Raw genomic sequence first — 24,756 nt, forward strand, 5'->3', positions numbered from 1 at the left:
TTAGCGACACTGGTTTTCATACTAAATAGGAGTCATTTCACATCCACTAGTTTATTAATTCGTGGTTTAAAACTACGCTCTATCAATTTAGGTCGCATATCCGCGCTCGCCTATTAGTTGGCGGCCGGCGATCCTCGGCGACAGCGCGCGTGCGCGGCGCTTCGCGCGCCCTCGGTAAAGATCGGTGCGCGGACCGTAGGGCTGCCACGGAAATAGGACTTTACTGTTTTTATGACACGTAGGAATTACAGGATGGAAATATTGATGTAAAGGGTAACATTGCCTACCCTGTACCTATAAAAATAATTCCTATGAAACTAAACTGCTTAGAAGAAAATTATATTAAATAGTTTCACGGTTTAGACTCACTTGTTTTTAGTCACTCGCGCGATATGTGAGTCTAAACCGTGAAATAATTTAATGTTAGTACGTCTCACAACAGTTTAAATTCGATTATGAAAATTATACTTAATTTTGGTATTTTCATGTATTTGAAAAGGGTTGTTCGAGAAGTCATGTGAAAATAGGACTGATTTAATGAGATTACTGGTTTTGTGATAGGATTCATAGGATACGGATATAAATATTGATGCGGGTGGCCGTAAAGAGTAACATCGACTACCCAGTACCCATGAGAATCTTCTTGGAGGGAAGTCATTCAAAATTTTGTATTATTTCATTTATTTGAAAGGGGTTGTTCAAGTGGATCATGTTACTCTGGTGATTACTGTTTTACAAAATAAGACATAAATAATGAAATTAGTAATATTTTTATTCGTTTTAATTATTGAATAATTTCATCGGTTTTAGAAGTCTACATGCAAATATACAGTACTAGCTTTTGCCCGCGACTTCGTCTGCGTGGAATTAGTAATTTGGGTACCTTAATTCTTAAACAAATCTGCTTTTTAATCCACCCTTTTTCACCCCCAAATTGGTCCACACTATACATTTCCACCCCATTTTTTACACCCTTAAGGGATGATTTCGGGGATAAAAGTTATTCTATATCCTTTCCCACAGCTCAAATTATCCCCATACCAAGTTTCATCTAAATCGGTTCAGCGGTTATTGATTCCCCATACAAATTTCCACCCCCCTTTTCACCCCCTTGAGGGGTGAGTTCTGGGATAAAAAATATCCTATGTCCTTCCCCGGGACTTAAACTATCTGTATACCAAATTTCAACTAAATCGGTGCAGCGGTTTAAGCGTGAAGAGGTAACACACAGACACTTTCGCATTTATAATATTAGTATGGATATAACTGAACGTAAAGCAAATACTCAAACCCGTTAATGTTTAGGTTTTTGCATGCTATTATATAATATAATATATACAATTACATGTATTATATATGTCGCCTACTTGCTATTGTAACTAAAAGATTTCCCGAAATGGACGTCTAGAAACCAGCAAATGTAATTTATATATATAATTGTAATTGATTCTTAATTATGCATTACAGATCTGGAATTTTTTTTTTATATATACTTACTTACTTTCTTGGTGTATCAGGTGTAGTTGCTAATACTTTAATATTTATACCTATTTCTTATTGATAAACATGGAATGGTTTCAAATTGAATGATTGGATGAATTTGACATGATTTTTTTTTATTTATTTATTTACTAGGAATTTTGTGTACATGCACAAGTACACACAGTACTTTTAAGTAATTTACATTATTGTATGACAGGCGAGTGTAAAGGATGACTCACGTTAGACCGGGCCGTGTCCGGGCCGGAGCTTCCGGCGCTTCGTTTTCTATGGAAAGCATCACGTGATCACCTGTCATGTCATAGAAAAGTAAGCGCCGGAAGCTCCGGCCCGGACACGGCCCGGTCTAACGTGAGTCATTGCTAAGGCCTAATGTTTCTTGGAGAATTCATTAACATTAACTGTATAGAATAGTAGAATAAAATAGCGAGTATTTTTTATTTATTTTTAATCGGTTCGATATCCGGGTGAAACAAGCGAATTTCAAAAAATCTTTGAATGCAGTTTTGTTTCTTTAAAAAAATAAAAGAATGTTTTCTTTGAGCAAAATGAGCTAACTTTAGGTTTTAAGGCACTTTCCCTCCAGGGCCCATTCTCTATTTCCACACTGTAGGTATAATACACACCTAGTGTGTCTACTTAAAAAGATACAAATCCAAATATTTATTAAAATAATTTTATTTGTTCCCAAACTTAACAACTAAATATTAATCAAATCATTCATTTTTCACCAATACAAAGAAAACCATTCAAACCCAATATTTCCAGCTCAGCAGCCCTAGCGCTTGCGCGGAGCCCGCGGTCGATCGCTGGCTCAGTCGCGCCCCAGCCGTGGCCGCGCCCGAACCGACCGGCTTCTTCGTATGAGGCGCCCGCGCTAGCGTCGGCATGGCCCACGCCGGCGCCTAGCGGGCAGGTAATGTGCCAACCCTGACGGACCCGTGCCGTGGAGTCAGTGAAGTGAAGTGCTCTGTCTGTGTACCTGCATTGGCGCATGGCGCCGCATTGGTCGCATGCCCGGGAGTTTTGGTGCCTCGTCCAACCGTATCTCTGTTAAACCCTGAAACCCTCAATCCCCTTTTAATCTTGTCTGTGTTTCCTAGTAAACCCTCAACCTTGTAAATCTTTTCAGGCTGTGTGCTTACTTAATATCTGAATCCCTTTTCAGGGTTCAAGCGTCTCTACTATTAGTATACTGACGGTTAGCTGCCCAAACTATACTTATATGAAACACGGACAGACGCGATATTTTATGCTCCATTTGATCTGTAAAACAGTACGTATATCATGGCCAGCTCAGCGTCAATCGTTGTCGTTACGCCTTGCAGGAGTTTCGCTACATAGCGGGAAAACCATGCTATCGGCTACGAGCGTAGCATAGCCGTGGAAGAGTTCTGGGTATGGTATTAATATATGAAAGGTAGTAAGTACACACAAATACTAATGCGATATTCAAGACTGCATATAACATATCCATATTTACAGAAATAAGCGAACGTGATTATATCAAAATATTAGTATGCTCGTCTAAAAGATACGTACCTTTGATCTAATTGAGTTTACCCAGATATTCGTTATTCCTAAACGTTTGTAAAATTTAAAATCTCACCCACCGAGGTTTCCGTACTTTTTAGTATTTGTTGTTATAGCGGCAACAGAAATACATCATCTGAAAATTTCAACTGTCTAGCTATCACGGTTCATGAGATATAGCCTGGTGACAGACGGACAAACAGACAGACAGACAGCGAAGTCTTAGTAATAGGGGGACCCTTTTTTTTTTACCCTTTGGGTACGGAACTCTAAAATCGTTGATAAGGTTCAAACACTAAATTGTGTTCACATCTTTCCTGTAGACATACCCAAAAGTTAAGGGCTATAAAGGTTAATTTTCATATTTAACCTTATCCACATGAAACGGTACTCCTTTTATTTGGATAAGTATGATAAAATCATTTCCTACCTGCCCACAAACTGTTAACTATTGTCCACAGGAGAGAAAACTTGTGTGTTCGTCAGAACAGTACAGTTTCAACAATCAGATTGTTCAACAACCAGAGTTACTGCATAATGTAGGTACATAACTGTACAGCGCCATGTACAACAGGGGCTAATCATTTGGACTGGGACAACAAAACGCTATCTGTCTTTCCATCGCACTAATATGGAAGAGTGATAGAGATACAGCTAGCGTTTCGTTGTAGCGCAAACGATTGTCATCTTGGCTAGGCCCCCAATTGTCAATATTTGCTTACATTCAACGAACTACGAGTAGATTAACTATAGACTTGACTATATACCAGGCCCCTATTTCACTACGGTGACAGGTGCGACAATTGTCGACATCACTGTTACTGACGTCACAGGCCTCTATATTCTACGGTAACCGCTTACCATCGGACGGGCGGTGAGCTTGTTTGCCATCAACATTTTAATTTAAAAAAATCCATTATATAAGTACTTATTTTGCGAAGCTAATGACAATTGTCCGGCCCCTATTTCACCACGGTGACAGGTGCCACAGTGGTGAAATAGGGGCCGGTGGTGCCTGTAACAGGAGCAAAAACTTAAGCTGTTAGCTGTTCTCCTCAAACTGACCAACATTTGTTCAGCGACTTTTAAAACAATTTGTGTTCTGATTTTTAGTTCACATTAAAGTTAATTCTAACTACTAGCCGGCAAACGAGGCCGGGGACGATCTCCAACTAGATGGAGCGATCAAGTAAAAGGGGGCCCCATCCTGAACCAGCTTTGGCTCGGTCGTCAGAGACGCAATGGACAGGCACCGATGGAGGCAGATTACAAGAACCAGGTGTGGAGCATCCACATCCACTGATGACCACGATCCTCAGTCATGAGGGAGCGACCACAGAGAGAGAAAGTTAATTCTAAGATGCAATGTATTGCGAATTTTGTTATGTTTAAGGCGTGACAAGCAACGTCAATTATAATGATGAAGGCGTATGTACATTAAAGATAATATTAAATTTGTATGAAACATCAGGCGTGTCTCACTCCGCGATTTCGTCGCGTCGCTACAAGTACATGCGTCCGCCCCAATTTTGGGGTTTTGCCATAGTAATTGCCGCGCGCCGCTACGGAACGGACGCCTGCACGCGCTTGCGCTGCCATGCACGTAGTAGACGCGTTTTGTTAGAGAGTGAATCTTCTGTACCATAGAGTAACTTATACTAGAGCGGTACTGTCATAGTACATTTTGTAACTCCAGTAAATTCACTGCCATCTGTCGACACACTTTAAAACTAAAAATGAAGATTTATAAAAATACCATAAAATGTATCAAAGATAGATATAACTCCGTAATAGATAGATACAGTCTAAGGAAAAAACGTGTCTCGAAAATCAAGAAAATTTGATTCTCGATCAGATGGCGCCACTAGTTTTGGCCTACACTCGTATAGAGGGCGTTGATTATTTCGTTTGTTATTTAACAATTTTAACGCATATCAGTGAAAGAACATGGGTCAAAATCATAAAAATAATTAATGCAAATAAAAAAAATCATTTATCCATATTTAAATACTTTTTATCGTATTTTTATAAATCTTCATTTTTAGTTTTAAAGTGTGTCGACAGATGGCAGTGAATTTACTGGGGTTACAAAATTAACTATGACAGTACCGCTCTAGTATAAGTTACTCTATGAATGTATTTAAATATGGATAAATGATTTTTTTTATTTGCATTAATTATTTTTATGATTTTGACCCATGTTCTTTCACTGATATGCGTTAAAATTGTTAAATAACAAACTAAACCGTCAACGCCATCTATACGACAGTAGGCCAAAGCTAGTAGGGCCTTTGAACGAGAATCAAATTTTCTTGATTTTCGAGGCACGTTTTTTCCTTAGACTGTATCCATCTATTACGGAGTTATATCTGTCTTTGTTCTGTACCTAGTACTATTATATGTTCTAAGGAAACATAGAAAGTCTAAAGAATTCATAATTTTCAAAAGTCATTTAACAAAAGTGAGTTTGAGGAGTACAATCTAAGTTTTAATTATTTGCTCATGTTACAAGCCCCACCCTGTATATGTATAGTCTGACTTGAGGTAAAAAGTGACCCCACAGGAATTGTGTGCGTGCTGAGTGACTCAACTGTACTGCGCGTTATTGACATTGTTGTCCCCACAGGCTAGGTTCACACGGCGTTAATTTTTAGGGTTCCGTACCCAAAGGGTAAAAACGGGACCCTATTACTAAGACTCCGCTGTCTGTCTGTCTGTCCGTCTGTCACCAGGCTGTATCTCATGAACCGTGATAGCTAGACAGTTCAAATTTTCACAGATGATGTATTTCTGTTGCCGCTATAACAGCAAATACTAAAAACATAATAAAATAATTATTTAAGTAGGGTTCCCCAACAAATGTGTTTTTTTGCCGTTTTTTGCGTAATGGTACGGAACCCTTCGTGCGCGAGTCCGACTCGCACGTGGCCGGTTTTTTTATGACATTTATTTTAGTTTATAAGCTAGTCTGACAGCATAAGTACTTAGCACATCTAAACATCTCTCTCAGCCCGCGATCCACTTTTCATTGATACCCGTCTCTGACGTCATTTATTTGGCACTTGATACAATCTCCCATTCATAAACACAATCATGAGTTTGTGACGCTTTAGTACGAGAAATTAGTCTTCCTTGTGGCAAACTGATTTCAAAGTGATTGGACCGCGAAATAAATTTATAAATATTACTAGCTTCGCACGGGTAAACCTTAATAAATTATATACCTAAACCTTCCTCAAGAATCACTCTAGTAATCTTAGAGGATATAACCAAACCGAGTAGCCAATAACAGGCGTTCCCCTCTGTCGAAAAGTCGGCCAATGGTCATAAACAATGTATGGACTGACGTTTATCTGACATGGCTCTTTTTACGTTACGTTCCCCTCTCCCGCAAAAATGGGCAGATTTGATTTGGTTCTATCCTCTAAGATCAATAGAGTGATCAAGCTATTGATAGGTGAAGTCCGCATGAAAATACATAAATAACATCCATAACTCAGGAACAAATATCTGTGATAAACACACAAATTAATACGCTTATCAGGATTCGAACCCGGGACCGCCTGCTTCGTAGGCAGGGTCACTACCGACTAGGCTAAGCCGTTAAATAAATTAAATTAGATCAAAAAAATACTAATTTAAACGTAAAATTTAAACGGGTGTATGAAACAGGCAGATTTATTTGCTGATTCCCGCAAGTATTTTCTCATCTCCGCACATCGTCTCATCTCCGCACATCGTCTCATCTCCGCACATCGTCTCATCTCAGTTGAAAGGCAGTATTAAACCAGTCTGTAGTTGATCTCATGCAATTAAACGGTAAACCTATAGTAATTCGTGTGTATTGGCATTAAATGTACATTGGCATGTAATTAACAAATAAATTAACTGCCAGATAAAATTTCCTACAAAAAAAGCACTATCCAGCAGATAAAGCTTATTTGGAGATTATGTAACGCCAACGATGACTTTATTCGTCAGATAAGTGGCAAGTAGCTTATTCAGGACTTTACTTGGACATTGTGAAACAGGCCCTTACTGCGACAATAAATGACTTTAAAAAAAAAAGCAAAATGTATCAATTTCGCAAGCAAGATCCAAGACAATGACTGCCTAAGTGCTCTCGTCCTTGTAATTACCATCGTTAATGGTTTAATCGTCATGACAGCTCGATTGGACTGCGATGATAGTAATTATTGGTTATAATTGTGAATAGAATCGCAAATCATTGTTGGTGGGATGATCATAACTTTGTTTGATATGAAATTTATAGTCAAACTAGCGACCCGCCCCGGCTGCGCACGGGTAGTTCAACTAATTAACACAAAACCTTTACAAATTATACATATAAACCTTCCTCTTGAATCACACTATCTATTAAAAAAACCGCATCAAAATTGGTTGCGTAGTTTTAAAGATCTAAGCATACATAGGGACAGACATACAGACAGCGGAAAGCGACTTTGTTTTATACTATGTATTGATTATTCTATTAATTACGTGCTTAAGTATAATGAGCAGAAAAGTAGAGCTTTGAGTAAATTTTGTAAGAGAGAAGAATGTAGTAAGAAAATAAAATCTTAATTTTCAAAATCCGGACTTGGAGCCGTAAGGCATTCTATACCAGGTAACCTTAAGACGAAGCAGGGAGTAAAACAAAAACCAAATAACACTTATTTTGTGTCATTGCTTTCTCAAACAAACAAGGTTCAAAATGATAAGAGGTTCGAGGAAAGTTTTTTGGCGTTCGACTTTATTCGTACGTGCGAGTTGCACTGCGAATTCTGTCAAAATCGTATTATAACAAAAACAAATCGCAATTTGATTTGTTTTTATTTTCATGAGACGATTGATACGTATGATTTTAAACTTAGAATCGGCATCCAACTTTATTGAGTACATTAAGATGCAGCGTCAATATTCTTCGAATTCCTCGATGCGTTTGTAATTCGCCATCCGGCAGACTTATTGCGTTTAACCCAGTTACCCATTTAGGCCCCCCTTCAGAGGAATCGCTTCCTTCCGATGAAGGCGCCGAACTTATTACTGAACTGACACGTGATTTCCACCACTCAAATCCGAAGTAACAGAGTTGGATCAGCTACTATTTTTGATTTTGAACGCATGCAAGTCCCTAAATTATATCACAGTATCTGATTTTAAATATTTTGTTCATTATCCGAGACAATTGAGGCGAAAATGTTGCTCTGAATAAAGATTACGAACAAAACAATCTTTTACGACAGTAGGTACGAACATTGTTAAAGGCAAACAAAAAGTGAAAAGTTACAATTGCATCCATTTTTTGTTTTTTTTTTGAATTTAATGACAGGGTCGTTTGCACCAAACTGTTTGTCGCCGTTAAAGAGTTCGCAAATTTTTTGTGTATGGAAGGTTTTATAGTAAACCGCCGCGGCGCGCCGGGTGACGTTAATCAGTCTGTCAAGTGCGGATCGTGCGATTGGCACTTACTCTGTTTTTGCTAAATCCATACACAGTAAACATTCTACATTCGAGTTCAAAAAATATGAATACATTTTTTCCTTATTGCAATGGATGAAGGTGAAGATGCAATACTATTACTACTATTAGCTTATAAACTGAAATAGATATCATACACTAAACAAAAAATGACCAAGTCCACCGGTGGCCGAGGCGGGAATCGAACTTACGCGGCTAACGTCCTGACCACTACACCACCCGGCCACGGCGGTACCCGTCCCCAGGGCTCGGAACCGGTATTTTTTAAAAACCCCGAAATAGCCCAATATTTTGAATTTTTTTATGCTCATTACGTAGGACTGAATCATGTATTTAGGAAACAATTTTGCATTATTAAAACGTCCCATTAAAAATGAAATTATAAATAAAAGAACGAAAAAGAACGTAATAATACCGGTATTTTTGTATGGAGCAAATACCGGTTTCCGACCCCTGCCCGTCCCAAATTCTCTGGTGTATGCTATCTATGAAAGAATTAAAAGGCTAGGCGCCTTTTTAATATTAGCATTAGCACATTTGCATACAAATTTCTATGCACCTTTTCTCTGCAGCTGTCTGTATGCCTAATGGCATAAAAAAATTCCATTCCAATTTTCGACTGATTCGTTTCAGTTCTCATTTCATTTACCTGCATAAAGACCGCAATAAGTAAATACTAGTTTGACCAAAATAGACTATAAACTTGAGTCTAATAATTAATTTCATTAACGGGTCTAACGCGATTAAATTTCATTATTTTACATTTTTGAGTCGAATGATGGTCCCTATGACAATTAGCTCAAATCCCTTTTGGCTGCGTTAAATTTAGAGCATATAAGAAGAAATATTACCGTATTTTTATTACTTAAACTTATTTTGAAATAAATTAATGTGCTAAACTTTAAAATAATGTCTACAAACATTATACTTGACAGCTACGCCATAACGTATGCAGTGTCAAAACTAATAGTACCACTGAGGTGTTCTAAATTCAAATAGTTTGCGTTGCCCCAGGGAATGAGGGGAAGGGCGGACAGGAGGCGGTGAATTAGGGCCAGCAACAGGTATCCGATTTGTACATTATTGGTTCCCCGGTATTGATGTCATTGTTATTAGGGACATCACGTTTTGCTACCTCTGATACATTTGATACAAGTGCAGTTCAGCATCAAAAGTAGCGAATTAGACTACGCGTCAAAAATATCTACTATTCTCGGACAACTTAACAAAACTTATTGATTATACCTGTATGAAGTCATGGTTCTTCCACAAAATATGTTGGACAACATAAAAAAACCGGCCAAGTGCGAGTCGGACTCGCCCACCGAGGGTTCCGTAGGTACTTTTAGTATTTGTTGTTATAGCGGCAACAGAAATACATCATCTGTGAAAATTTCAACTGTCTAGCTATCACGGTTCATGCGATACAGCCTGGTGACAGACGGACAGACAGACAGACAGACAGACAGCGGAGTCTTAGTAATAGGGTCCCGTTTTTACCCTTTGGGTACGGAACCCTAAAAAACAACCCTGATAAACTGCCACGTGAATATAATTTTACAATTTTACAGGATCTGTTTGACACATTATTAGGACATACCATACCAACTATCTTTGACCTTCAAAATATTTAGATCAGTACGGTTTCACTCACTATTATTTTTAGTCTAAATTTAAATATTTTGAAATATGTCACACGATAGTTTAATTTCGATTATCTTTGACCTTGTTTGATAGTGACTATAATTATGGACAAATTTAAATCAATAGAACTTTGTCTTTGTTTGTGGAAGATAAGTTATTGAACCGTATACAATATGTATAACCGTAACGTACGTACTATATAATATATGTGTAACATATATACATATATATATACACATATAAAATGACTTTAGACTAAAAACTGATACCTACTAACGTTGACCTTCCTATAATTCTTTTCAAAATAATTTGTGGAGCGCGGTCAGATCACAAGTGGGTCAAATACATTTTCGAAAAAGGTCACTTCTGTGGACAACCCAATAAAAGTTAACGACTTAAGTACATATGTTACATGAATCTCATTTATTTACCTAACCTAACTAAATTGTCCAGCGTAAAAAAATAGTTTTTGATTCTCTTTGCGATGTCAAGTTGTCAACACGAAAGACGCGAATGAGTTAAGCATACAGTTAAATGTGTAATGTGTATGATCCAAGTACTCGATTGAGATTCGAACCGTTTTTTCTAAAATAAATAAGAATTGTCACCAATCCGCTAAAAAAACTGACCGTGAAAACTCTTAAATATACGAATCGCATACCGGCTTGAGTCGGGGCGCATTTTACTAAGTGAAAGAAAAATCAGCCTTGTATACTGTAGTTATGCTACATATTTCAATGAAAAACCATAACTGTAACTCGCTCACGACTGCTCCTCGACCATCGACGCTACCAATCGAATATGGAGCTTAACCATGTGTATATAAACTTCAAAATCATTAAACTAGTAAAATGCGATCCGACTCCAGCTAGATGTAAATCTAAGCGGACATACGGCAATGAATTATGTAACCACACTTAGAGTTGGCCCAATTAATGTACGATATATATTTAGACAACTGAAAATAACAGAAACTACTAACTTCCACAAAAAATGAATAATAAAGTCGTCGTGTAAATAATTAAAGCAATGAATTTTTACTCCGAAAAAAATATTTAAAATCAGCTGTGTGTTGTTTTAAAAACATGTACTGCAACTAATACACAGTGCTAATAATTTATTTAGATTTGGGCTAGATTATATTACTACACGTCAAGCAACGAAACCTTGAGTTATGACCATCGTCTATATCAACATATAACTTAAAAGCTTACGAATTTAATCGGCTAAGCCTCTGTTCATGCTCACTTACGCATCTGCGATCAGCCAGCGCGCAGTTACATAATAACACCAAAGAGAGCCACAGGACTCCAGGAGCTATTCTGCAACCGTCAACTGCCAGCGCGACTACGGTCCTTACTGGGCTGGCAACTTGGCAAGTCGCTTTCCGTTTCAGCCGGACAACATTTCATGAATTCAGATGAAACCCAATCACGTAAATCAGAATGGAAGTAAAGAAATTATTTTTTCTTCTCTTCCATTTTCTAGTCAAACTCGACTCAAGATTGGCACAACCTGCTGGTTTTTCCACGATATTGTATGCTAAAGACGACGATCAGATCATTGACGCAAAAAATTCAAAGTAATTGCTCACCCCATTTTGTCCCGCCGGTTGTACGAGAGGGCCCCGGGCCGTCCGTCAACCCAGAATCCGACCAAAATTGAAAATAAGATCAGTGACGGTTCCCTTCCCATTCGGCATGGTGGGTTAGGGATCCGCAAAATTTCCAGTGTGGCGTTATCAGCTTTTTGTCGTCAGCCCATAGCTCATCTAGTCTCATAGGAAAAATCCTACGAACAAACTGTGAGGTTGCGGGCTTGGCTGACGCCAAAAATGCTTGGTCCATCGCTGGCCCCGGTCAAACTTTTCCCGAACACCCGAATTCTCAAAGGAGCTAGGACGACATTGCGTGCAAAATCGTAACCTCCGTTCTAGACCAATCTGACGCTGAGGGACAAGCCAGACTCCTAGCAGTAGGAACCAGGGAAGCAGGGCATTGGCTCCATGCGCACCCCACCCCAAACTACTTTTTAAATCCCGACACCCTTTGAATTTCTGTATGTCTCCGTCTCGGGGTCCCGGTCTGCGCTCCCCATCGCTGTCCCTGCGGAAATGATGTTGACCAACTAGGGTACCACGGCCTCTCCTGCCAACGAAGCGCTGGCCGCTTTTAAGGCATGCTGCCCTCAATGACGTTATCCGCCGGTCTCACGCGTCAGTTAATGTGCCGGAACTTTTAGAGCCGACCGGCATCCAGAACGGACGGCAAGAGACCGGATGGGATGTCACTGGTTGCGTGGAGTCTGGGACGGGTGGTAGTTTGAGATGGGATGCTACGTGTGTAGACACACTGGCCCCGTCACATATGCACCGAACCTCCGTGAGGGCAGCGGCAGCGGCAAAGACCTGTCGAAGAGACTCAAAGACGCCACAGAGGAAACCGAAGAGCTGGCAGCTTCCTCGCTCAGCGTATTAGTTTAACAATCCAGCGAGGAAATGCTGCCAGCGTTATCGGTACTATGCCGCAGGGGCCTTCTTAGGGTTCCGTACCTAAAGGGTAAAAACGGGACCCTACTAAGACTCCGCTGTCCGTCTGTCACCAGGCTGTATCTCATGAACCGTGACAGCTAGACAGTTGACACTTGGCCGGTTTCTTAATAAAACACAAAATACAGCAAAAGTGAAAATATGACCTTTGACATGATACAATAAACAATATTCAATCAAAATATTTCGTAAATAGGAAGTAAATTCCCCTAGAAAGTAAAGGTATATTTTCGTTAATAAAGTACACGAATGACAAAAAGTATGGTCACAGGCGTCACAGCTAAAAAAGCAGGATTTTGTAATCATAGAAATTAAGTCATAAATAAATAACCGAAAATAACCATAACCGGTTATTCGAATTTCCAATATTTGGTTATGAAATTTTTTCAAAATAATCGATTATAACCAATACCGAACCGAACCGATTTATAAACCGAATTGCATTCCTACTTTAAATCTATTCCTGAAATGCGTAGGCATACCATAGTATATTGATAGTATAATTGTAACCCTGTAAACATACGGCCACCGTATCATATTCATAACATTACATGTTAAGATTGCTTTGTTTTTGTGAGCAGACTGTGTGTGAGTCATACTATTATTTTGTAAACGTTATACCTACGGATAAATGTGTCCATCAGGGTGCGTAGCCAACATGCCAATCGTTTATGATGCCCGAATACATGAAGGATCATGGCATCCCCTGGCCATCCCTAAGGTAGAACAGTGTGGTTCGACCTTCTAACCGAATTAACTCAGGTCCGAGCTAAAGCCATAAGCGGTCAGTAAGAAATGCATATACTTGGAAAAAATCTACCTATGCTGCCGTGAGCTAGGTGGCCGAATGGCTCAGGCGCCTGCCGCGATAGCATAGGACGCTGGTTCGATTCCAGCCTTGGGCATTAGAGGCCTTGGACATTTATTTCAATTTATTGTCATGTCACCATTCAGGTCTACTGCTAGATAAACAATTTAAGAATAAGAATAAATTTATTGATCATAACCACCACCAACTAATATTATACTACACACCTACTACACACTAGGTACAGTACAGTAGGTACAGTACAGTATAATAACCAAGTATACACTATACAGTAGTCAAATATACAAATGGTGTCCGGTGAGCCCCAGACTAGACTGAGCCTGTGTAAACTCACCAATTTGAATTTGGAATTTTTGATCTACATCATATGACCGCCCATAATCCGTACAGTTCGTAATAATCACATGTGGAGTTCGGACGCCGCTGTTTAGATGTAGACTATAAATACCCGACCCTCACCCAGTACCACACTAACGATGTTTGATCTTCCGCCATCGCGGTGCACGCTGCATTCGTTCGGGGATAAACAAAACTTAGGCGACGCTAGTGTCCACAGTTTATGTTGCAATTTAATGCAATAGAAGATATAACAAAAATCGTGGGGGATCTGTGTCTGTGTTACAGGACCCAGTTTCGTTATACTAGTTTCTTTTAATCTATATATTGATATAAATTGTACAGAGAGTTACATTAAAACTTATCAGATAGGTGAAAAGTTAAAATAATAGCTAGTTTCTTCCACTCTGTCTTTAACCAAACAGCTTCTTACCAACTGTCTCAGTTAAGTGGTAGACCTATAAGTACTACGTTAACAAATTAGACCAGCTGAACCAGTGAATACATGTTCAAGTAAATTGATGCATCTTTTGATGTTCAAGACTCCTTTATGTGACGAACGCCATACGAGATTTAATTACGAAAATCACTGAACCGGACAGAAAAAGATCAACCACGTAGAAAGGGACAGACAGGCGCAAACTGGGTTAAATCGATATAATGAGTGGGATTTGAGGCAATAAAATCAGTCGATTGATAGCCCAGGCCTTGATATTGTAATTAAATAGATACATATGTAAATAGATTAGAAACACGACGATTTTACTACTGGAACGTGTAGAAATAGACTCTTGTTTGTCGAGTATTTCGTGATGAATTTGTATTTTGGGGCATTTCACAAAAAGGTCTACAGTCTTGGGAACTACAGCTACCTTGATAACCTAAAGAAATCCGTATATACCGTTAAATTGATAACTAAGTTATCAAACATTATCATGCCAAATGTATATGGGCTTCTTAGCTTTATCAGAAATGGTAAATAAGTTTTTGCCAAAAATATCATTTTTGGTATAGTCTGCATCTTCTCAAATGACTTTTACGTCTAAGACCCTAATTTGTTAAACAAGAGCCATTAAATCATTTTACGGTTTAGACTCACTTGTTTTAGTCACTCGCGCGACATGTTTCGGAGAGCCTAGGTCTCCTTTCTCAAGCACTAATAGTGCGAGCAGCGTTCATGACGACCGTGTATTGCGTACTAAAACAAGTGAGTCTCAGAACAGTTTAAATTCGACAAGAGTTATTGTTTATTTTATGCGAGCGGTCGGCCATTGTGTGCCATTGTTAGACACAATGGCACGCGCCGTGGCACGCTCTCAGACACAAACCAACTAACATACACACTAACAGGGCAAGCTGTAAAAAATAACCAGTAAGACACTCTTCTAAAATGTCCCTTCTAACGAGGAAACAAATGGTTATTATGGCCGCCATTATTATCACCAGTTATTTCTAAAATAGTCTCACGTGTTAACATCATCGGTATAAGCTAACGATTATAATTCTCACTAAACATTACAGCTACTTTCAAAGTGTATAGCTATGAAACACTTACCTAAACGCGTTTTTGACGCTCTGGGCAACACACGACACGATCGACGACTTTAAGCGTTTTATGGCGATGAAAGTGTTAAATAACATCGTTAGATTGTGTTATAATTTATTACCCTATTAGTATACGATAAGGCCAAATTAAAAATTGTTGTACTTATTTATTTACTCGTAATCATAAATAAGTTTTAGTTATACACATAGATCTAATACAATTACCAAGGAATGTCCCTGATGGTATTTCACAATTACCATGTCTTCGTGCTCAATAAGAATTGACTGATGCGTAGATCGAAATATCTCTCAGCCACTAAAGATTAATTAAAGGGTTTCTTTGATGTTTTTTCGCATATCTGGGGCGCCGCTCGGCTACAGAAAATCTGAAGTTGAAAAAATCTCAAGGGTCTCAAACTATCACACATTGAAAGTATCATCATTTGAATAAGTACTGCGAGCGTGGCATATTGGGCGACCCACTGGCCTTAGGGGGTGGAAACCGCCCTTGGAAGGGGTACACCCCTAGAGAGCAGGCGGGGTGATCGGGTGATCCAATAATGGTATGAAAGGTCTTTTACCTTATTACATGTTCTTTTTAAAAGCCTAAAACATGTAGGCTGTGTAACACAGTGTCTGCACACACCGTGGTTGTAATGTTTAGTGCACATCATAGAGTAACTTATACTAGAGCGGTACTGTCATAGTAAATTTTGTAACCCCAGTAAATTCACTGCCATTTGTCGACACACTTTAAAACTAAAAATGATGATTTATAAAAATACGATAAAATGTATTTAAATATGGATAAATGATTTTTTTTATTTGCATTTATTATTTTTATGATTTTGACCCATGTTCTTTCACTGATATGCGTTAAAATTGTTTGATAACAAAAAGAAACCGTCAACGCCATCTAACCGCCAGTTGGCTAAAGCTAGTAGCGCCCTCTGAACGAGAATCAAATTTTCTTGATTTTCGAGGCACGTTTTTCCTTAGACTGTATCCATCTATTACGGAGTTATATCTATCTTTGGTGCACATTGAGCGGACTATTAAAAAAAAACTAAGTAAAGAATTTATTTACATACAAGATATATATACAGTGGTACTACGTAAACGAGATTAATAACTAGCTTAAATCTAAAATAGGCCCTTGAGGCATTGTACAGTCGCCATCAGATATATCGGAGCGTCCAAGGCACTCACAAATATCTGAACACGCCTCTATTGTCAAGGCGTTAGAGTGCGTGTTCAGATATTGTGAGCACCTCGGCCGCTCCGATATATCTGATGGCGACTGTACCAAGGATGCTGGCGGCATTTTCCCGCTGTATCGCAATGCTGATACGTTGTGCGAGGAAGCCGCCAGCTCTTCGGTCACCAGTTACGTCAACCAGACGCTTCGAGATTTCTGCAAACAACTTGTGCGCGCTGGGATCCCATGGACCTAGAGCTTCAACTATTAAATAAATTATTATTTATTATTACGAGCCTATTGTGTCCCACTGCTGGGCAAAGGCCTCCCCCCTCTTCTTCCACTCCTCCCGGTCTAGAGCTACATCTGGCCAGTTGCTCAAAAAGGAGTCCAAGTTATCCCGCCATCGCCGACGAGGTCTGCCGGATCCCCGGTTTGACTCATGGGGCACCCACTCTGTGGTTATTTTGGCCCACAAGTCATTCGGCATGCGGCAGACATGACTAGCCCAGTCCCACTTTAACTTGTCCGCTTTCCGAGCTACATCTATTATTTGGGTTTTAGAGCGCAGCGTGGTGTTTAAATAAATATTATAGGACAATCTTACACAGATCGACCTAGGCCCACAGCTCATAAAGCTTGTATTGTGGGTACCAGACGATGATATAAATAATTGGTAGACATTAAAAACGTCCATAACTCGGGGAAGTCGGGCACTAATATCTGTGATAAATATCACATTTAAAACTTTCGCGTTTTGAACACATAAATCACATTTACAATCGGATCTATCTCGAATTTATTTTGTTACCTTTTTATCGACAGTTCGACACAGATTTCACTGGTCGTGGTCGCGGCTAACAGATACAGATAGATAGATAGACGGCGGATAGACCCGATTGTAAATGTGATTTAATATCTGTGATAAACACACATTTAAAACTTTCGCGTTTTGAACACATAAATCACATTTACAATCGGGTCTATCGCGAATTTATTTTGTTACCTTTTTATCGACAGTTCGACACAGATTTCACTGGTCGTGGTCGCGGCTAACAGATACAGATAGATAGATAGACGGCGGATAGACCTGATTGTAAATGTGATTTAATATCTGTGATAAACACACAAATAAAATGCCCTGACCAGGATTTGAATCAGGAATCTCCTGCTTTGTCCTGGTAAAATTTGCTAAATGTTATTTTATGGCAAGATTGTCTTTGTCGTTCACTTTGTCGAGCGGAATAACGCTAAGAAGATGACAATGTCATGGAAACTAACGGCCCAATTCGAACAATACTTATAAGATTCATTCATTCATTCATTTAAAATTATGGCTTCAGTCCAGTGGGACTATTTCGCCAGTAGCACGGTCTTAGGAGCTTTAAATACGACAAAAATTATACGGTTAAATAGTACAAGACAGTGTACGGTGATTTAGCTCTTGTAAATCGATAGCTGGACTTTACAAGAAGCACGTGGACTACCGGCCGTTGACTCCAAAATGGTGGTTAAACGCGCTTCAATATTCATTCTCCATTCACTGCACACTACTACATTAGTTTACTGTATAATAAGATTCATAAGCTATCGATATTACACTTTAAACAATATTAATGAGCAAAAAACACCGGCCAAGTGCGAGTCGGACTCGCGTTCCAAGGGTTCCGTACATTACACAATTTAAACAATGTATTTTTTATGAGAAACGTGAGTGAAATATCTTTAAAAAACCCGTTAGGGTCGGATCAAAAACAAAGTAAATAAGCCCGACTTACGCTTGACTGCACATTTCTAATAGGTTTTCCTGTGATCTAAAGGTAAAGATCTATTTTGTGTATTTTTTTCAAAATTTTAGACCCAGTAGTTTCGGAGATAAAGGGGGGGGGGATTGTAATTTTTTGCCTATTTTCTTGAATAACTTCTAAACTTTTTATCCTAAAATTATAAAAAAAATATAATTGGAATTCTCACAATGAGCTCTTTCATTTGATATGTTTTTGATTTTATTATATAACCCCCAAAAGTGGCCCTCGTGTTTAAATTCATTTGTTTACGTTACATGTCCGTCTTTGGGTCGCGAACTTACATATGTATACATTTCAATTTAATTGGTCCAGTAGTTTCGGAGAAAACAGGCTGTGACAGACGGACAGACAGACAGACAGACAGACAGACAGACGCACGAGTGATCCTATAAGGGTTCCGTTTTTTCCTTTTGAGGTACGGAACCCTAAAAACAAAGTAATTAATCAAGATGGTGCTTGATTCTGTTTATAAGATAGCGATGAAGATATGATAACGATCTGTCAGTGTCAAAAATGTGACAACTCATAAGCATTGTTCGAATTGCGGCGGTAGGTAATAATATTTCGCCGCTATACTTACTCAACCTCGTATTTGCAACACTCATTTGATGACAAAAACACCCGTATTCCGAATGAAAGAAAAGCGTCATTTCCATCAAATGATTGTTGCAGATATGATGTTGAGTAAGTATAGCGACGATATTTAATAAGTCAGTTAAAATGCGTTGACGAACCTGGCACCGAGTGTGCGTCATCTAATGAGTCTTTCAGGGTGGTTCGGTTTAATGCGTGGGGGCGCAATAAAAAAGGCTATATCGATGCCATGTAATAACTTCTATTTCTGCTGGACTATATTGATTCCTTTTTTTATTTACTTTTACAAACGAACTAGAATATATATATATATATATATATATAAATCTGATTAGAGCTTAAAATGATCCCATGAGAATTGTGCCGCGAACAACTCAACTATGCAGCGCATGGTGACAACGTCAAATATGGCAATGCTGCGCATTTTCGACGCAAGTCGATGACTAGTCTGCCCTGCCTGTGAAGCCGATGGTCCTGGGTTTGAATCCCGGTAAGGGCATTTATTTGTGTGATGAACACAAATACAAATTTTTGTTCCTGAGTCATGGGTGTTTTCTATATAAGTATGTATTTATCTATATAAGCATGTATATCGTCGCCTAGCACACATAGTACAAGCATATAAAAAAATGTATACAATATTTTTTACCACAGAAGTACCTAAATTAAAAAACGTCGAATTTAAATTCAGCTAGGCAAATGAATATGGCTTCTTAACTTTTTCTGAACTCGGTAGAAGACGACCACTGCATATCCAAACGTTTTCAAAACAAACATTTTAGATAGATAGATAGAAAGATTTATTATTCCAAAATTATACATACAATTTATATAGTTTCCTGCACACTGTTTCCTATAAACACCCATAAATAAATCTAGCCGAATTCAATAAAGAGACCCCTTATAATAAATATTTATATAATTAATTACGCTTTTGCGTGTTTTGCTGTACACACACACGCGAGAAGGGCTTTAGTAAAGTTTTTTACCTATAGCATTAGACTGACAGGCATATTCTAATTTGAATTATATATGACTTCGATCTGGATTAGATATGGACAGGATCTGTCAGTGTCAAGTGACCTTTCTTCAACCGAAAACGTCATAACGTAGTTAGTAATACTGGAGGCCGATTTTGATGTCATAATTTGATACGGTTTGCATCATTTGATACAACCTTGAGCCATGTCATGTCATATCACAGTCGTCTCGTCTCTCTCGCTCGCACTTATTGATTTTTATTTTGACGGCCTCCCTAGTAGGCAGTCATTCTGCCTACGAAGCTTCCCGTCCTGGGTTCGAATCCTGGTAAGGGCATTTATTTCTGTGTTTATAACAAATATTTGTTCCTGTTTTATCAATGTTTTCTATTTATGTAAGTATTTATATATAGGTATAAATATTTTAAATACACGGTGGAAAAAAAATAAGCGCATTCCCGTTGCCAGGAAGGTTTTGGGATTATAATGAGCAACTTTTACTATGGGGCGGAAAAAAGATTTGGCTGTTTCGTACATTTTGGCTGGTCCATTTTCTATGGGAGGGTAAATTTTTTTTCGCTATTTTGTGATAGGTCCCATAGTAAAAGTTGCTAAGTATAATCCCAAAACCTCTCTGGCAACGGGAATGCACTTATTTTTTAGCCACCATGTATAGTTATATATATTATTTAGTTATACCTATTAACACACTTTGCACCACCCCACTAACTCAGGGTTACCTAACCGTTTAAACCTGGAGTTACCATTGTTACCAGTACAATTTGACACTGGGTTAACGGTTTAACCGATCAACCCCGGGTTAGTGAGATGGCGCAAGTTGCGCTAAGAGACGACTAGAGCCAACAACACAAATTGTCCTATAATATTTATTTATTAGTTTTATCAGTGAATAAATTGCTGCATTAGAATCGGCCTGGTGCGAGCAAGTACTGCACTTGTGTTAGATACAAACGTGTCGTGTCGAAACTAGCAATGTGGGTCAATGTATGGCTCAAATATATGTCGGGTCATGGGTTGTGTTTGGGTTTAACTCGGTGTTACTGGGGAATGTTTATAGATTTTATTGTAGCTGCCTGGCATGAGTTTTGTAATTTTAGTCTAGTAAAATGCGAAAACCAAAATGAAATAAATGAAGAAATAAATATGTAGGTGTGAAAATGTTTATTCACACTAGCCGCGCATGTAGTTGCATCTCTAAACTTTATAAACATGATTTTGGATCATTGTCAATACAATACAATTGCAGATAAACTTCAACCTTGTCAGGTTGCAAAAAACATTATAGGTAGGTAGGTATACGTATGCAGTACCTACCTAGTCTAGTCTTTCGTTTTACATATTCGCAACAGTAGACGAGTGTAATAAGTATAGATTATGTATTTGATTTGGATTTGTTATGGATATGATCTGTCAGTGTCAAAGTGAAATTTTTTCAACTACAAACGTCACTTTAGACACTGACAGCCTACCTATCCACAACAATCCAGATCAAAGACATAATCTTGTATTATAATCAGAATATGCCTCCTGGACGATTACAACTTTAGCAAGGTTGTCGAGCCCTCTCCAAGCCACATTTCTGATAAGGTCAATATGTGTAAGTGTGGCATACTGGTAAGCGTGGCTGGCATTCTCATTAGGACGTGTTTAGCCATTGATTAGTGCTTATTGCGAGTTCATACATAAACAACTAAATGCAAGTAGGTAGTAGCAAATATGAACTCACAATAAACACTAATCATTCTGTAAACCAGCGAAAATCAGCTCTGCGGCCAGCCGTGGCATTATGCTGCGGCTAGCCGTGGCATTACGCTGCGGCTAGCCGTGGCATTACGCTGCGGCTAGCCGTGGCATTACGCTGAGTGGCATCCTTTTTTCGTCCGCTCCTTTTATACACTTTCTTATGTAACCTAATATCATGTGACGTTAATAAATGTATTCTATTCTATTCTAAACATGCTCCAATTTGAAGGCCAGCCATGCTTGCCCGTATGCTACACTTAGCCGTATTGACCTGATAGATGGAGTTAGACCAAGATAAGTCTACATCGATTTTGATAACTCACGCAGTGCAAGTGTTATTTTAAACGTCAAACTTCTATGAAATTATGACGTATAAATAACACTTGCACTGCGTGTGCTATCAAAATCGTTGCAGACTTCTCTTGGTCTAGAACTTTACCACTTTTTGGTCATGTCATTAGTAACAAATAAAATCTTTCCTTCTTTCTATTTTAACCCTAATTTCTATTCTATTCTGACTTAAACCTACCTTTACGCCTCTATACCCATTACACCGTACCACCGTGACACAGACATGACCGTACTATGAACGTATCAGACACGGAATGAAACGTGGCACGGGCTACTATGCCCACTAGAATGTATTGACATTGTTTCATAACCGTGCATAACGTGTTTAGTGACCATAGTAACCGCGTATCATCCCCGTAGCATCCGCCTATAATCCCCGTAGCATCCGCCTATAATCCTCGTAGCATCCGCCTATAACCCCCGTAGCATCCGCCTATAATCCCCGTAGCATCCGCGTTTCATCCCCTTACTACCCGCGTTTTATTCGCGAGGGCCAGACTCGTCAGAAAGAGCGAGCGAATAATGATTCTTACATTTTTAATAAAAACAACATAGACAGAGCATTTCGTTATTCGCTGAGTGAGTTTTTGTGCTTAAAAATTATAAAGTGACTTTTTTTCAGGGAACTCAACTATCGATTAATAAATTAGTCCTGAAATAACGACCTAAATGTAAATGTGACCGTTTATCTAGATGTTCATGGTAGGGGAGGCCGAGGTAAGTTGTAAAAGGGGTAAGTTGACACAACATCGTGTTTTGAAACTATATACTTAGTTTTTTAAAGTTCTTAGAACCCTTTTCCCTCCAAATAATGTAATCAATTTAGTAGACAGTTTAACTGAAGACAATGATTCGGTGTTGAGTCAACTTACTTCGGGCTCCCCTGTGATTTGTAAGCAAGATTAGCAAACAATTTTTGAATTGGATCAATAACTTCTCGCCCATCCTTTATAAGATATATTTATCCTGCTTAAGGTCAATGTGGAAAAAACCGTCTATAAGGTAAGACCGTACACATAATCTTTCGTTGGTTCTAACTCTTGTATATATACATACTAAAACTCCTTTCACAGAAGGTCGGTAGAGCAGAAGGAGCAAAGCTCCTTCTTTCTGACTGTCTGTGCGACGTACGTATACAAATACGAGAGTTCTTTCTCTATGACGGTCATCCCAACCTTATGTATGTCTTCTCCACATTTGCCTTATTTTTTCACTTAGCGCCATAAAGTGTTGTTAATGTTGGCAGATGTGCAGCCTGGCGGCGCTCGCGCGCGGCTGCCGGCCCGCCGCCAAGCCGTGCTGCCTCTGCTGGTGCTGCTGTTGTTCTTGTTCCTGGTGAGTACAAAAGATAACTAAAAAGAAAAAGCGATGGCCTCCAGTGTCCAGGGCAGAGGGCGCCGAAAGCCTTAAAGAGATTGCATAATAATTGAGAAAATTCGACCCCGGGTGGCCAAGCGGTCTAGGCATCTGCCGCGTATGCGGTGGACGGTAGTACGATTGTAGCCTATTTAAAATTTCAATATTTCAGCTCATAATTTACGTAGTAGTGTAAATTAACACAAATTCAAATCTGATATACTCTCACGATTTTTACACATTATTTATTTTATTATAAAACGGGACTTAATCGCGGATTAATTATGTTTTAAAATGAATTGAAATCAAAAACATTACAATTTTAATCGGGAACAGAGTTTAAGGATCTGGAATCCAGTATATCGAACGAATATCGACCGTTAAAAAATCGAATACCTATCGTTAGTGTTGTGTGTAGACTGAGTGACATCACCGTGCAAAACGTTTTTTAATTTTTACGTACATAAATTGAGATAATTTTGTCTTTGTTGCAGGGCAAAGTGGTGAGTGCAGAAATATACAAGAGAAGTCATTCCGGGTTTGGAAACAATAGTGTGAAAACACTGTATAATTAACTAAACCTAAATATACCTATATTATTCCGGCGATACCTTCCGGCGGCAGTCAATACTGTAGTATTATTTACTTTTACGGGACTCGCTCGGGTATACTTAAGTTCTAAAGTAGTGTGCAAAACGGCCAAAACGTTTAAGTTGACAATCAAGACCATGTCAAAGATGTGAAAGATGTCAGCCTTAGCCAGTCTTTTTTCAAAACCACGGAGGTAATTTTAAACTTAACCATGCGCAATAAGTCCCGTTAAAATTAATAGGTAATCATTGTGGTAAGTCGTACCTATCGCAGGTAAATATCGTTTATCTTAGAAATGGTTAAAGATTGAATATTTTTTGTTGCAGCCTGGCTGCGCGCGGGTCGGAAGGAGGTCCCGGCAAGAAGCCCCGGGAGCCTGGCCCGCAGGACCCACTGCTCAACGACGGAGATGCGCCGTGAGTCTATCTACAAGCCACATGAGCCTTAGATATATAGATATTTTTAGGGTTCCGTACCCAAAGGGTAAAAACGGGACCCTATTACTAAGACTCCGCTGTCCGTCTGTCCGTCTGTCTGTCCGTCTGTCCGTCTGTCACCAGGCTGTATCTCATGAACCGTGGTAGTACAGTTGAAATTTTCACAGATGATGTATTTCTGTTGCCGCTATAACAACAAATACTAAAAAGTACGGAACCCTCGGTGCGCGAGTCCAACTCGCACTTGGCCGGTTTTTTTTA

General features: G+C 39.0%; 1 protein-coding gene across 1 annotated transcript in view; it reads left to right on the top strand.

The window, feature by feature from the left end:
• Nucleotides 1-2,330: 2,330 nt before the first annotated feature.
• Nucleotides 2,331-24,756, top strand: part of LOC134747599 (regulator of G-protein signaling 20) — a 28,861-nt gene continuing 6,435 nt past the window's right edge. The window contains exons 1-3 of the mRNA XM_063682191.1: nucleotides 2,331-2,416; nucleotides 23,358-23,446; nucleotides 24,385-24,474. Coding sequence (XP_063538261.1) covers nucleotides 23,358-23,446; nucleotides 24,385-24,474 — 179 coding nt within the window. The 5' untranslated portion in view covers nucleotides 2,331-2,416. The remainder of the gene's footprint in view (nucleotides 2,417-23,357; nucleotides 23,447-24,384; nucleotides 24,475-24,756) is intronic.

The sequence above is a fragment of the Cydia strobilella genome, chromosome 15 (assembly GCF_947568885.1).
Source record: "Cydia strobilella chromosome 15, ilCydStro3.1, whole genome shotgun sequence".
Classification (NCBI taxonomy): domain Eukaryota; kingdom Metazoa; phylum Arthropoda; class Insecta; order Lepidoptera; family Tortricidae; genus Cydia; species Cydia strobilella.